At 47.0% G+C, this 14,590-nt stretch overlaps 1 protein-coding gene across 5 annotated transcripts in view; it reads right to left on the bottom strand.

The window, feature by feature from the left end:
• Positions 1-28: 28 nt before the first annotated feature.
• The window catches only part of DIXDC1 (DIX domain containing 1), a 30,550-nt gene continuing 15,988 nt past the window's right edge, over positions 29-14,590 (bottom strand). For 3 of the 5 annotated variants that reach the window (XM_071798675.1, XM_065855786.2, XM_065855787.2), the window contains 15 exons: positions 12,911-13,023; positions 11,945-12,093; positions 9,321-9,410; positions 9,161-9,214; positions 8,521-8,571; positions 7,810-7,914; positions 7,245-7,298; positions 6,619-6,711; positions 6,458-6,529; positions 5,675-5,761; positions 5,349-5,510; positions 5,155-5,221; positions 4,517-4,625; positions 3,878-3,986; positions 29-3,007 (listed from right to left, as the gene is read on the bottom strand). In XM_071798675.1, the coding sequence (XP_071654776.1) occupies positions 2,927-3,007; positions 3,878-3,986; positions 4,517-4,625; positions 5,155-5,221; positions 5,349-5,510; positions 5,675-5,761; positions 6,458-6,529; positions 6,619-6,711; positions 7,245-7,298; positions 7,810-7,914; positions 8,521-8,571; positions 9,161-9,214; positions 9,321-9,410; positions 11,945-12,093; positions 12,911-13,023 (1,396 nt within the window). In that variant the 3' untranslated portion in view covers positions 29-2,926. The remainder of the gene's footprint in view (positions 3,008-3,877; positions 3,987-4,516; positions 4,626-5,154; positions 5,222-5,348; positions 5,511-5,674; positions 5,762-6,457; positions 6,530-6,618; positions 6,712-7,244; positions 7,299-7,809; positions 7,915-8,520; positions 8,572-9,160; positions 9,215-9,320; positions 9,411-11,944; positions 12,094-12,910; positions 13,024-14,590) is intronic. The other 2 variants (XM_071798677.1, XM_071798676.1) reach the window with 2 other exon arrangements.

The raw sequence follows: 14,590 nt of genomic DNA on the forward strand, positions 1-14,590 counted from the left end.
CCCCTTCACAAGCACCGAACAGACTCGGTTTGCAAACCCTGTTTTATTGAGATATCTGCCTGGTCAGCTAATGGAAGGCTTACCCGGTCAGCTAGGTCTGGCTTAGATTTACAGATAACGCTTCACTTTCCTAGAGAACAGGCCTTAGAATTACTGCCCTCCTTAAGAGATGGATGCAAACAGAGTTTCTATGAAAATATAATTTTACACAGAGCATGTATAAGCAAGTTACAAGTATAGGAATAGGAAAGTAACTTTGAAGCAAGCTGGGAAGAACTAAACAGATTCAAAACACTCAAAAGTCCTATGTATGGTAATAAGAGCGCATCCCCAGAATAAAGGCACTGAAGTCAGTGTTACAGCAGTGCCAAACTGGTTTGAAAGTAACATCTCTTGTTTTTATCAGAGAAAAACATCTGGGCAGCGGCTTTTGCACCTGGTACCTCTTACCCCCATGCCTAATATTCCTTACCACCTCCTGTCAGTCATGCAAAGGTGAAAAGTCTGCAGAACACTGCAGCGTGAATAGAGAAATAAAGCCATCCAGCTTCAGTCACGATTCCAGCAATTCTATCTTCACTATCACAGTGAAAACCCAAGAACAGAGCGCTGCTATCAGTTCTGATTTCTTGTGTCCTGGCTTACGTGTGATATTAGCATGGATAAACGGTACAGGTACAGACAAGCAAGCCTTGTGTCCAGCCTTGCTCCTCAAGTAGAGCCCATTGTTGCTCTGGAGAGCACGTGTTTCCATACGGGGTTCAATCCTTGGCTCTCTGGTGGCAGTAAATGTGACCACGGTCAGTTAGCTGAGCTGATCCTACAAGAACAGGCTGTCTCCTGTATCAGCCAACGACTCTTTCCTTCGTGGGAAAGCCGTGGGCAAGGCTGGGTTGAGCACTTACCCACTAGAAGCTCTGAGCATAGCTTGGTGCATCTTCAGTGCTCCGAAAGCAAACTGCTCATCTTTGAGTGGCAGAGAGGGATATGCAACTGGCACCTACAGACCTTGAAAACTGTCTTGATCTTCTCCATAAAATTCTAACCTAGGTGTGTGGCTCTCACTGGAATAAAATGGATGAGTAAAACCCAAAGAAAGAAACACTTGAGAAGATTTTGCAATCCAAATACAATTGATTTCAGCGTAACACCACCATGCTCCCTTCACCAACCCACTAGAGATCATGCAACAGAGAAACTATTTCCAGGGAAGAAGAAAATCTTTGCTTCTTTACCAAGAGAGATTTATTCCCACCCCCCTGCAGCCCATGGATGAACTTCCCTACCATGTCTGTAAGGAGAAAGTCACTATTACAAATTGACCAGAACATATTGTGTTGTGCCGTGCCAATGTGGCACAGAGCCACATAAGAGCCTTGAGCTCCTTTCTGGACAGTGAAGCAGTTCGAAAATCAATAGTATCGTTGCTGAATATTAAAGCTGGCAAAAGTATAAAACGCAGTAGGAACAAGTTGGATTTCCATAGTAAAATAAAGTTATGAGCCCAGAGTTGTCTTAACAGGAGACAATACAAAACATCTCAGCATCCACTAGAAAATGAGTATAACACAGTATAATGCATACATAAATATACAGAAAGCACTTGCACTAGTATAAAAATACCCACAGTCCTCAGACAAATGTAAACTGTTAAAAAATAATTCCAAGAACAGGAACGCGTTTACAAAAGGACATGTTAATATAAAACAGTAAAACCAGGTTTACCCTCTCCCAGGCTCATGCACAGCACAGACACACGCGTAGCCCACAAAAGGGCCACATGGACTGAGAATGAGCAGAGCCTTGAGTTGCCATTTGACCCTTTAAGTCAGTGTCTGCTCACACAGCAGCCGGCACTCTGCAAGTACAGCTGAACCAGCAGAGACGGGCAATGCAGGAACAAAACCCACACAAAACTGGAAAGAAAAACCCTCAGGGATGTTAGGGCTTGTTCTTTCCAGACCCTTCAGGTACGCCAGAAGCAGCCATACCAGGGAATGGGTGCTGCAACTCACAGGATTTATCCTGCTGGTGTGAATAGGTGTTGGGTGGCCCTGGTAATGGGTGGACAGCAGCACACAGTGATGCGTGTGCACAGGAGGTGACAAACTGCTTTGGTGGAAGAGACGGCAGCAGTGCAGGGAAAGAGGCTCAACAAGGAGGGGCAATAAGTACCTCAGGGAAGCAGATTCCAGCTTTCCCACAAACTAAATCCTTCAGCAAATAAGCAAGCACCAGGATCTCACAGTCCCCATGGCAACAAAGCAAACCCAGAGGGCCTCAGAAGTGAGCACAGCTTGGGAGAGCAAGTGGGAAAAGCAGGGGTAGGAAATTGAAGCCTGAGTTTGGGAGAAAGGGAGCTTTGCCGTGCTGGTGATCTTTGCTTTAGACCATGCATAAAGCCTCCAGAAGACTGTCTTCCATCCCCAGGTCGGATTTCTGTACTGTCAGTTTGGAACGTCCATAAAGTTCGCTCTGCAAGTCCAGGACCAAAGTTGGTCCAACCTTCAGCTCACATAACCCAGCGGCTTCTTCTGAGGGCAAAGCTTCACATTCTTGCCATCAGTGCAGCTTTATGTAACACCACGTACAAGAAACCACGCTTCAGGTGCCCAGATCACAGCCTACAGCACAAATTGCAGGAATGGAGAAGCAGGGAAAAGGAGCGATGCATCATTAAGGCCTTCAGGGTTTAACTGAAAGGATAGAGCAAGGTGTTTCTCTCCCGCAGTCCTGTCATTTCAGTCTCAGAACGCTGTGTTTGGCCATGGAAAGTCAGATGCCACGCATTACCCTTTGTTTGTAGGGAAGCCCTCTCTTTTTGGCAGCTTGGATTGGACTCCTTCCAGCACACATGCTTTTTGGTCATTCTTCGAGCTCAGCAGCCAGTTACAGGTTTCCATAGTGACAAGACTTGGAAGCTTGATTAATTCTCCCCATGGTCTTCTTCCACCCAGGCCACAATTTTCCCCTCCCAACCAGGAATGATGTCATCATCATGGAATACCTATTAAAGAAAGGGAGTCATGTCTGGAGTCTGGACACCACCATGCTACGTGTGAGCAGCAGCAAACCAGAGGTCCTAGCTCAGATTTTACTATACAGCCCATAAAACATGTCCCTCCTCCATCATTCAGATGCCTGTTTAATCTTTTCAGGCTTTAGGTAAAAAATAGATTAGGCTCCTTCTTTAACCAGTAACCATCAAGGGTATTATTGGCATGTTTTTGACAGGAAAGGTAAAATAAAGACAGGAAACATGCCTTTTCTGATCCAGAATACAATCTCCAGCTGTTTCTTCGGAACTGCTCAGCTGACTTATCAGAGTGACCCTTCACACTTGTCTTATCAATTTGTGAAACAGGTTCCTTTAAGGTTATTGTGATAGCTGCTAATCCACACCAACACATAGACAGGGCTGTAATGCAGTACATAAAGATCACACACTCCGTTATCTCTGAAAAAACCTCTAAAAGTAGGTGTTTTTCTTAAGTAAATCGTGTTTGCCTGAAGTGTCTCTCACTGCAATAGCTTTATGAAGCCACCTGAAGGGGCTACAAGTGTAGTGTGGGTTTTTGCCCAGTGCACTCTGACCAATGCTGTGTCAGCGGCTGTCATTGCCAACTGCAAGACCTTGGCCCAAGGGACTCTGCAACCCCCATGCAAGTGCAGTCATATTCATGTAATTGCTCTGGCTGAGGATTAAAACACCCGATTTTAGCACCTGACAAGGGGAGCCCCATCTACAGCTGTGAAAACAGACTCTTCAGGGGCAAGTCCAAAGGTTTCATTCATTTAGAAGCGAGGTGACCACAGTCTCCAGGGTTCTGTGGTAACACTGAACCCAAAGCAGCTGAGAGCTAAATCCCACACTTACCTCCTCCTTGACTGTGCCAAACTCTGGATCCAGGGCTTTGAAGTGGTACCTGTGGGTTCCTTCGCGATCGATAGCTACCTTAAAATCCTTCAGAGTCACCTCCCCTAACCTGCAAGGGAAGAGTTTGGCACTATCCCATGGTACACCACGACCAGACTTAGCTCAAAGCATGCAGAGCCAGAGCACAGGTCTAGCTGGACGTGTGGCACCCTGGCCACAGGGATGTGAAGAGCGTGCCCCTCCAGGAGCACCCCTGTCAACCCTGAGGTCCTCTTCAGAGGAAGAATTGCCTCCTGGTTTACTAAGAACCACCTCAAAACTGCCATTTTCACTGTCTCTTTTGCATTGACAACCACAGTTTCTTTTGGCAGAAGCCTCCTGCCACTACACTCCACAATAGAACTGCTTGGCTGCTTTCTCTTGCTTTTGGGATTTCGAAGGAAAGCAAGAGATGAATCTCTGAGGGCTCCAACACAAGCACATCAGCTCAGGGACTGCTTCAGACAATTTTCCTCCGACAACGGTATGAAATCAAATGCCCAAGTTAACAAACAGCAAGCCTGTGCTAGTTGTGACCATATCCAGAAGGGAAACAAGCAGGTCCCAGATGTGCGTCAGCAAGGCGAAGCTGGACCTCACCTCTTTGGTATGTTGACCATGAAAGGTGTGAGGGAGCGGTCAGTGAAGTACAACACTTTGGTGCAGGCACTGGTGCTCATCATGGGAGTGCTGTGAGAATGAGGCAGTTCTGCAAAGCAAAGAGCAAAATCATTGGGGAACAACCCGTCTCCTGAGAAGCAAATGTGGAGCTGCTGCAGCTGGAGTCAGGAAATGCGGTGTCAGAAATGGTTGTGATGTTACACATGTATGAAAGGAGCTACACACCGAGGGGGAACAGGGGAAGCAGCAGCTGTACAGTTATCGTGTCCGCTAGATGGTGCAAACCAGCAGGAAAGCTGAAACAACGCCACATTTCCCACTCATCCCAAGGGTAACTGTTTGTCGTAGTTATTTATACTGCAGTACTGCCAAAATGGCCCAGACAGACTCCCACCATGATCGTGCTTTACAAACGAGCAGCTATAGATTGTCTCTGCCCCTTTCCTTTGCAGTGAACTCTCATCTGTACAGCAAATCACTGAAGGGAAGAAAGTGAGCTCTGGTAAAGGGAGTAAGAAGCCAGTGGTGGCAGAATCCCAAGGGGATGCTATGCCCTAAACTCTGCCCAGGAAACCTAAGCAATGAATTTGGGATGACAGGACCTCAGAGGCACTTACTGGATTTGGGAGGCCAGGAGTCTCTACACTCATTTGTTGCTCTGCTTGCTGGTGATTTCCCCCGGATCTAGGATGCAAAACCAAAAGAGTGAGAACAAAGTGTCACTTCCCAGCTGGAGCTCTCATTGCAGCTTAGATCTGGGTTGTGTGTGAGAGGCAGAAGTTAAGAGCCAAGTGCCCCAGGAAGCCTTTACCATTCTCTCTTGCCTCTCCTGTGTTTCCATGTGGTAGAGCCGCTCCATCAGGCTGGAGATGCCCTGCTCCAGGCTGTCAATGGTGTGGTGCTGTGGATCATGGCCACTGAAACTGTTCCTGAGGCTGCGAAGGGCATCACGAACCAGCTGCAAGTCGTTTGTCTGCCCAAGAGACCACAAGTCAGTCAAACTCCAGGCTGCTTTCTTCCCATCTAAAGCCACATGTCTTAGAAAGGGGAAATATCTCTTAACAAGAGAATGGCTTCCAGAATATCTAGAGCCCACATCTGCCTCTGGCTGGGAAGACATCCTGTAGGTGCACTTACCCCTCGGTGGGCTGTGGGAGCAGCTCCTTTTCCTGCTGTCTGGAGGAAGCCATTGCTTTGAGCACTATGACTGCTATAAGCCATCACCTGTTTGGGGAAAGACGCATGTGCCACTAGGAAAGCGTTAGGACCTCCCCAAATATCCCAATTTGTGAACTTCAAAATGATGAGAGGGCACGTCAGTGAGAGAATGCCCATTTTCTACCAGGTAAAAGCGCTAGGGAGCGTGCAGGCAGTCCTATAGACCAGGGCACAGACATGATTCCTCACATACGGGTGGACAAAGAGTGGCAGAGACAGGAAGGGGCTTGCTGCAACATCACAGAGGGCTGTGCAAGCTCTAGTGAGCACAGTGTTCAAGTGAAACTGTGCAGAGACAGATACTGGGGCTGGAACTATTTCCACCAAGACAATTCCAAGTGCTCAATACCAGGATCAAAAGGAAAAGATAAGAAGCTAAGCCCTGGTGTAACCATTAGCTAGTGGCAGAGCTGAAGCTAGAAGACAAGAGTCTCTGGCTTCCACTTGCTCCTGTGCTCTCCTCACTGTTTCATCCCTTAGGATATTGACGCAGGAGGCAAAGTCAGAGTGCTCACTGCTGAGAGCTTTGGTAAGCTGGATGCTCTGTGGAGTCTGGCTGCCTTGTTTAGGGCACTGACAACGAGACTGCAAAGCCAGGCCTCTCTGGGATGAAGTGGATGCTTTCTGGAGATAGGTAACTGGAGAGTGCTGGACAGAAACATCACTCCAACAGTCTGATGTGTAGACCAAGGCTTCCCATACCTCTTCAGCTTCTCTCTTCATGCAGTGAGCTAGAAGGGCATGTTTGTGTTCAAGCATCTGCTCCAGGTCTACCTGTAAGGGGAGCAGAAGGATCAGCACAAACTGAGCCATGAATGAAGTGCTAGCTCTCAGGGCATCAGTGCAGCCCACCGGCTCCATACCTGCTGGTAGCTGGCCTCCGAAAGCTGCCTAAGCATCTCATCCAGTTTGCTCTGATGCTGCTGTAAATGGCGATCCTTCTGGCACAGTTCTTTCTGCAACACAGTAGTCCAGAGAATCCACAGGACAGTGAGTAAGGCTCACAATCGTCTTCCCATGGCAGGAGAGGTTGTCATCTGCCAGGATCCTGTTCCTCTACAGGCTGACTCACACAATGTGTGTACTTGTTGCTATATGTTGCTGTTGCCTGGAGTCCCCTTGCCCCAGCAAAGGTCCACTACTGAGGACAGACAACTGTCCCAAAGAAAATGGATTCCTGAGGAATCAGTGAACAATCGGGTGGCCCAACATGACCTGCTAGGCTTCTGCACAAGTGTTAGACACTTAGCAAGCCATCACAGAAAAAATATAACAGTAAAAGGTCTTCTGTAAAAAGCTGTGGGCATAACACAAAGAACATCTGATCTCTCCATCTCATTGCAAACAAGCATCACTATCGCAGTTTATTCACTACCCACAGGGCCATTCCCAGAGGTACCTGGGTGCCAGGGATAGCAGTCCCATTCACAAATCTGCAGAACCACCAGATGCTGCCCTCAAAGCCTCCAGTGAAGAGAGGTTCCATTACCTTGTATTCTGCCAGTAGCCGGTTTCTCTCTTCAACTTTCCTCTGAAGGTCAACCTGCAGAAATAACCCATAGGTGTGAGGTTGGTGTTCCTACAGAGTTAGTGATAACCTCTCTGTCAATTGAGCTAGATGGTGACCTGAGACCAAATATCTGTGGAGTTGCAGTGAGCTGGTGGCTAAGCATGGCAGCCTTTGGACAAGACAGTTCCTCCCTTGCCCTTCTCTCTCCAGGGAGACGCTGTGCACTCACTAAGCCAGGGAGCACAATGAGGAAGAAAGAATGCAACTGTACTGAAAAAACTATAGGAAGCCCTTCACTGTTTCAGCTGAAGGTCTTGGAGGATGGGAAGTAGGAACGAGCAGTGGGAAACTCCAGTGAGTCTCATCACTATCTAGTAGACTGTGTGCAGTTTTTACTATGCAGAGACCTTTGACTAGTCATTCACTATCCCACAACCCCAAGAACTCCGCTGCAGCCACCAACTCTACCCTGTGGCTGCTGGAGCCCTCGGGGCCACCAACCTCCTTCTAAAATCACCTAACCCTTAGCAGCACAGTGACTCACGTTCTGGTTTTGCAATTCCTCCTTGTCCATGTTTGCTCTGAGCAGTTCCTGCTTCAGCTGAAGAACTGAAGCATCCTGTTGAACCAGCCTTTGCTGTAAAGCGTCCTGGGGAAAGATGTTATCTGTAGGAAGGTGCAAGACAGACGCAGAGACCCTTCCCTGGCAAGTGAGTGACCGAGACCAGTGGCCATAACACAGTGGGGCCACTCACAGGGCTGAAGTGTTGCCAGGGGCCCAAGAGAACAGGACATCTATAGACATCTGCCCAGTGGGCTCTCAACCCTTCTGCCTTTCTCTTACCAAAAGTGATTTCCCTGCCAACAGTCTAGCCATTCGGGACAGAGGGGTTTCTGTGCTTCTGCCTGAACCTCCTGCTCTACAAGTGGCCTGACAATTTGCTTTTATGGAAGAAAACAGCAGTGTCTTTGGAGGGTCTCTTTGGTGGCCTATGGCTAGTGTCTCCAGCCATGCATCTGCAGCATCCAGAGGGCAGAAGGAGGCCAACATCAGCCAAGCACACAAGGAAACTTAAGCTCTCAGGGTGACCTAGTTGTGCAGTGAAATCCCCTCTGATGAGGCAAGAGTCAGGACTAATTCTGCTCCTTCCACTCAGTGTCACCCGAAGCTGAGCGTTCTACCTTGGGCAGCTACTGCAGGTAGCAGACTCTAAAGCTTTACTGTCTACATTGAATGAAGTTCCCCTTTCCTCACCTTTATTCCCTGTAGGTTTCGAGCTTCTTGTTTGTACTTTAATAGCTCTTTCTGTAAATGGAACATAATTTGATTAAATGACATCTTGTCACCCCTTCAGAATCAACCGGAGTCAGTGTTCTCTGTCCCCAGACACCTGCATCAGAAGAAAGCACGTCCCACCTTCTCCCACAGATCAAAGAGGGTGTCAGGCCCTGAGGCATTTTAATGAATTACAAACATGACAAAACCGCTCCCTAAGGCCCTGCTATTAAAGCCATGAGAGGAAAAGATTGCCTAGGCCCCCACATGTGTCTTCAGGGCAACATCAAATACTTCTCCCCCAGCACCAGAACTGATCCCAGAGCCAGCATCAGCTGAAAGATGAACTAGGGCAGGCTTGACAGGGCAGGTTCAGCTATGGTCTCAGGAAAGTAGACATTTACACTCCTGGAGGGAAGGAGATCCCACACATCAGAATATGGGAGCCCTAACACAATGTATCCCCCACCTTATCTGTTGGGTTGTCCACTCCCCATCCCACCCCATCCACCCTCCCTCCCCCAAAAAAAAGACCAAAAATAATCAAGCAGGACAGAGTCTGCAAAGATCTCTTGACCCAAACCCTCCCTTTCCCCCTCTTCATCCGTCCTCTTCTAACCTTTAGGTCTTGATTTTCTTCTACGCTCTGGTCCAGGCGACTTCGGATTATGATCTGAATGTAAAATATCATGGCTATTACTGTGCAAGACAACTGCCTGTGGCAGAACAGTGCAAAGGGCAGCGTGACCACGGGAATGCAGTCATAGCAAGGTGCTCACCAGCTGCTCTTCGGGGCAGGCTCCACGTTCACAGAGTTCAAAGGACCCTTCCTGCTCGTCCTCAGGTAAAGAGCCATTGAGCAACAAAGCCTGGGAAGATGAATGGGAAAAAAAATCTCCTCTTCAGGACTTTCAAAGGAAAATAGGCCAGCTGCAGCTTTTGCTAGCAGCAATTCATATCAGCATCTAAACAGTTTCATTTTCCATTTCTGCTGGTTTACTTCCCTCAACAATTAATAGACTTTTTTCTGTAATAAACAAGAAGATTTATCCCCTGAAAAAACCCTCCCAGAGATACCTGTCAGCCAATACTCTTCCCTACAGAAAAAGACCAAACAAGGACGATTAACCAGATTTTCAGAGAGTGAAGTCTATCTCAGGCTACAGTCCAAGGGCAGCCATTACTACAATAACAGATTTGAAGTCTAAAGTAGAGATTGAACCAGGTTTGCATTGTAAGGCAATGAGACCAATGTGTCCCCTTCTGAAAGAAGTCATTATCTTAAGCGCACATCTACAAAAGCCTTTAGAAACAGGATGTTCAGGGAATCCTAACTCTGTTCTACACTAGGCAAGACCAAAACACATTCAGAACTTTTGCCCAAGCAAGAGAAGACAGTGAAAATGTTAAGCTATGCCCTGTGCTTGAGGAAGGCTACTAGAAGCACAGTATTAATTCCTTCAGTAGCTCCAAGGTAGCCCAGAAGCCTATAGGAATATGCCAGAATTCCCTCAGTAGACTGAATCCAGTAAAGTGTGCGCTGTAGGAAGCGCAACAAGCAGGATCAGGCTGGATCTCCAGCAGGGTATATCATACTGGTTTTCTCTAGCTGATGATTTTTCCATTGACCTTGGTCTCGAATTCCAGGACTCGGGACACTTGGTAGGGACATAGCATACAGGACATGGCATACAACTGGGCACACTGGAAATCGTCATGCCTCTTTCCTTCAGTTTGCTTTCCAGTGCAGCCCCAAACGACTTCAAGGCTGACAGGGCAGGTTCTGCCCGCTAACAGAATCTTCCAGAGATCCGCAACTGCTGCTGAATAGCAAACAGCAATCTGTATTCAGATAATGCAAAAGCTCTTTGGATTTTCTGAGTGCATCCCAAAGTCTTCCCTGCAGGACCCTCAAGCAGGAATTACACAGGAACATAAAAAGCTGCCATGGTTTTAGCACTGTATGGGGTATACATACATCAGATCCCTGATATTTCAATCAAACTCTCACGGACTAGAGGCTCTTAAGTATTGAGCATGGGGCGGGGGGGTGGAAATCAATTAATCAAATGCAATTTCTTGGCTAGCAACATCAGCTGCCTGTTCCTGCTCCCATAGGATGAGAGGGCAGCAATGCCAGCTGCTTGCGCTCACTCCTGAGACACGGGGCCAGGGCTGGAGGAACACAACGTGCCAGTGCCTCCAGTGCCGCCTCTCCCTGCTCCCAGTGAGCACATAATGAACCCGGATTTTACTAGTGAACCAGCCTTTTCTTCTTTCTCTCCAGTCTTTTGTTTCCTGCCCATTGTCCACAGGGAAAGTGCCTGCCCGCCCACACCCCACCTTCCAGCCTGGCTGCCTATGCTGCTCACACAATCTCTGCTTTGTTTACTGGCACATAAATATTTACAATTCAGAGCCAGTATGGTTCCCAGCACAAACAGAAAGGGGTATTCTTGGGAGAGTTTAGGGTCTTTGCCATGTGGATCAGGGGCTCTACTCCCCATGCCGAGTCAAACGCACCAGGCTGAGGGTCATCTGGTCAGGGAGGAACCGGAACAGGGCCGCAAGAAAAAGGTCCCCAAAATAAATAGTTTTATAGAGAATGTGCCAAATATTACAGTCTGTCCTAGCTCCTAAAGTCTGTGCGATCCCTGATCTTGAACCTTGATTGATTTCCTGACACTCTTGTCTTTCTGCATTGCTTCCAATCACAAATTGCAGAAAGACTGCTCTGTTCTCTCAGGCTGCTGACAAAACCTGCAGGCCAAGTGCTCTGGTGAAGAACAGGAGTCCCAGCACATGGGAAAGCACTGCTGCATCTTTACCATTTTGCACAGTAACACACGTGTTTTGCACCGTGATGGCACACAGAGTTAGCACAGCAGCACAGGACGGGGCGCCCAGCCAGTGAACCCAGTTAGGATATGCACTCCAACCAAAAGACAGACAAAATCACCTTCTAAACAGACTTTGGTTTATCTTACCTACACTGGTTCCACTCTTACCATCAATTCAGTGCACCCGTTGCCCTCCTACAGTCCAACTAAATTACTATTAGTGAATATCACTGATCTTCAGTCTTCATAGCAATATAATCTTTCCCTCTCTCCACATCCTTCTCTCTCCCTCCCTATTGAATAAGAGTCTCAAATCACACCAACAGTGAGTTTTAGAGAAGCCTGAGCTAAGAAGAGGTCGTGTTTGGATTGCACCGACTGACATTCAAATGTTTTCTCTGAAATCCTGGTAAATATTCTGGGGCTGGGGAAGCTGCAGCCACCTCTCCTCCTTCCCTGGGCTCTCTGGGTAGGTATGCTACATAATGATGGAGAACAGGCATACCCTGCCCCAAGCAAGACTTCCAGCTAGTGGAAACAATGGCTGAGAAGAAAATGATTACCTGCAAACCTGAAATCATCTTCTTCGCTTCCTCCATTTCCTTCTCCAAATGGTCCTGTTGTTCCAAAAGCTGCTCCTCCCATGAGTTCTCCAAATACGACCCAGGGTTCCCCACTTGCCACTCCGGCTGGAAATGAGATTCTGTCTCTTCTGGAAAAAAGAGCAGCTGAACGTGGTCATGACAGACAGAGGAGCCTAGAAAAGACCTGGGCCAGCCCACCAGCAACTTTGGCCACTGAGACAGCCTGGCGAATACTTGTGAAGGGGCAACGATGCAGGACTACACTGGGTGAGACAGCAAATCGTCTCCTCGGAGACCTTCCCTGTCATTTTCTCTTGGGTGGATGCTAACTAGGAAGAATTATTATGAGGCTGCATTCCTGAGAAGGCAAAGGAAGAAGCAAATCCTCTTCAGGAACTTCTTTGCAACCCTTTCCTCCAATCTGCATGAACATTTTAAGTGTAAACTGACTACATCACAGAGCATTTGTGGCAATAGAGCAATGAGTTCTCAATGCAAACACCGCAATACAACTGTTCAATTCCTTGCAAAGAGCCACTCAACCTGTGTGCAGATGTGCTGTAAGCACAGGACCTTACACAAAGTTATGCATTTTGCACTTGACAAGCTCATGTGGACTCTCTCTTTAAGTGAATTTTTAATGTATTTTGCAATGTGGCCTAATAAGGCTGTGATGAAAGCATTGCAATTCAGTGAAAATTATATAGGTTCCCTATTACTTCTCCAGAGCTTTTTTATTTCCAAAGCACCACTTTGCAAGCCTCACAGACATTGCCACATTATGGCATTACTGTAGTATTAAAAGTTTTGGGATTTAGTCTTATGTGAACAGATACTCAGCATCACATTCTCTCCATTCATTTCAGTCACTGGGGAACTTTTCAGCAAGTTCATGATACAAAGAAATCTCAAAGTGTGAACTGTAAAGCACTCTCTGTAAGGTACCTGGTTTAGTTTCTGTTTCTTCCGTGTGGATGATCACAAGTCTCTCCTTCTCCTCTGATGGGGCTACAGTAGATTCACTCTTTGCGCTGTGGACGGGACTGGGTGATGTAAGGCTGCAGAGGAAGGAGAAACCGTCACTTCTAGTGCTGCTCAGCATCCTTCTCATCTAAGATAACAGTGAATGCTCAGGCAGGCTTATTGAAACAAAGAATTACCTGCATACTAGAGAAGCCATTAACAAACCAAGCAGGGCATGTAACTTTTCCATCAGTCTAGATCAGTGTCATAGCCAGGCTAACTGGTAAGTAGCACGGTGTCTCTCTTCATTTTCCTTCACAAAATGCAAGTTTGAGACCGCCACCATAGAATCCACATACAACCACAAAGATCAAGACCACATTCTACTGAACGTCTGTTCAGAAACAATTTACTGCAAGCCTTACGTTCATACTGCAAGCGGAACAAAAAGCCACCCTAGTTTGCTTCATCTCTTGCTCCAGCTTTCAAAAGCACCACTTTGCTAACTTTGATTTCCAAAGTATTTTGCCCTTGGAAATTCCGATACCACTCATGTTCCTCGGTTAAAATTCCTTGAACGTACCCACATATTTTCACTGGAGCCATCCCAGCTGACTGTGAGGTTCAAGCAATTCTTTTTTCAGCAATTCTTCCTAAACGCACAACCCAGACAATCTCAAAAGGTGGCTGAAGCTCACTGACCCATTCAACGTACTCCTAAAGTCACAGGGACTAAACCTTGCAAGCGTGAGCAGGAGTTAGTTTTTCATTCTCTCCAACACAGAAACAAAGGACAGAGGGGAAAAAAAAAAAAGAAAACAAGTATGGAAATAATATAATAGGTTTAGAAAAAGAAGATGCTCTGACAGCTTGCCTTTCACATCTTCCCAGCACTGCTGCTGCATATTCCACAGCTCTCTCGCAGAATCAGAAGAGTGGTGCAATAGAGATGGAAATCACTCACTAGCAGCTCTTATCTGGTCCGCTCCCCCAGCCAGTGCTGGCCTACTTCATATTTACATTAGAGACCTTCAGGCAGTCTAGCTTAATGGTCCAGACTCAATGGACTTTCAGCATGTTGAAGGAAAAGATGAGTGCAACTTATTAAGTGAAAGAATGGCCATTTTCTAATGGGGATCACTAACAGCTACAGTGCCTGTCCTTTGCTGCTCAAACAAGTTGTGCATAACTGTTAAAGAGGTCCTGGCCAGGATTTACCTTCAGGTAAATTACAGCAGTCCCCAATTAGGCACATTTTGTCCATAACATTTGCAACCAGCCCCTTGCTTCTGCTTGTCACTGAATGGGTGCACAGCATTAATTAAAATAATTGTTTGGGAGCCCAGAGAGTGCCGTTTGGTTTGCATTACATAATAAGGGTCAGAGGAAAGGATGAAACTTTGAAGCAGCACAGGTACCAACAGGAAGCCCAGCTGATCCAATGTGTCCAGGAACTCAGAGATCCTGCTTCCTTCTAGGAACAGATCTTGATATTCCCCCCATATATTATCAGCTGATACTCTGGATGTGCCATCATCCTGATAAGAGAACTGCATTGCTGCTGCTCATCCCTGGAAAAGACGGAAGAATGAGAACTGTCCTAGAAAACAATATTAGCAACTGTTGGGCAAGAAGGTGGTGAAACCGAGGGACGGACAAGAG

The sequence above is a fragment of the Patagioenas fasciata genome, chromosome 24, assembly GCF_037038585.1.
Source record: "Patagioenas fasciata isolate bPatFas1 chromosome 24, bPatFas1.hap1, whole genome shotgun sequence".
Taxonomy (NCBI): domain Eukaryota; kingdom Metazoa; phylum Chordata; class Aves; order Columbiformes; family Columbidae; genus Patagioenas; species Patagioenas fasciata.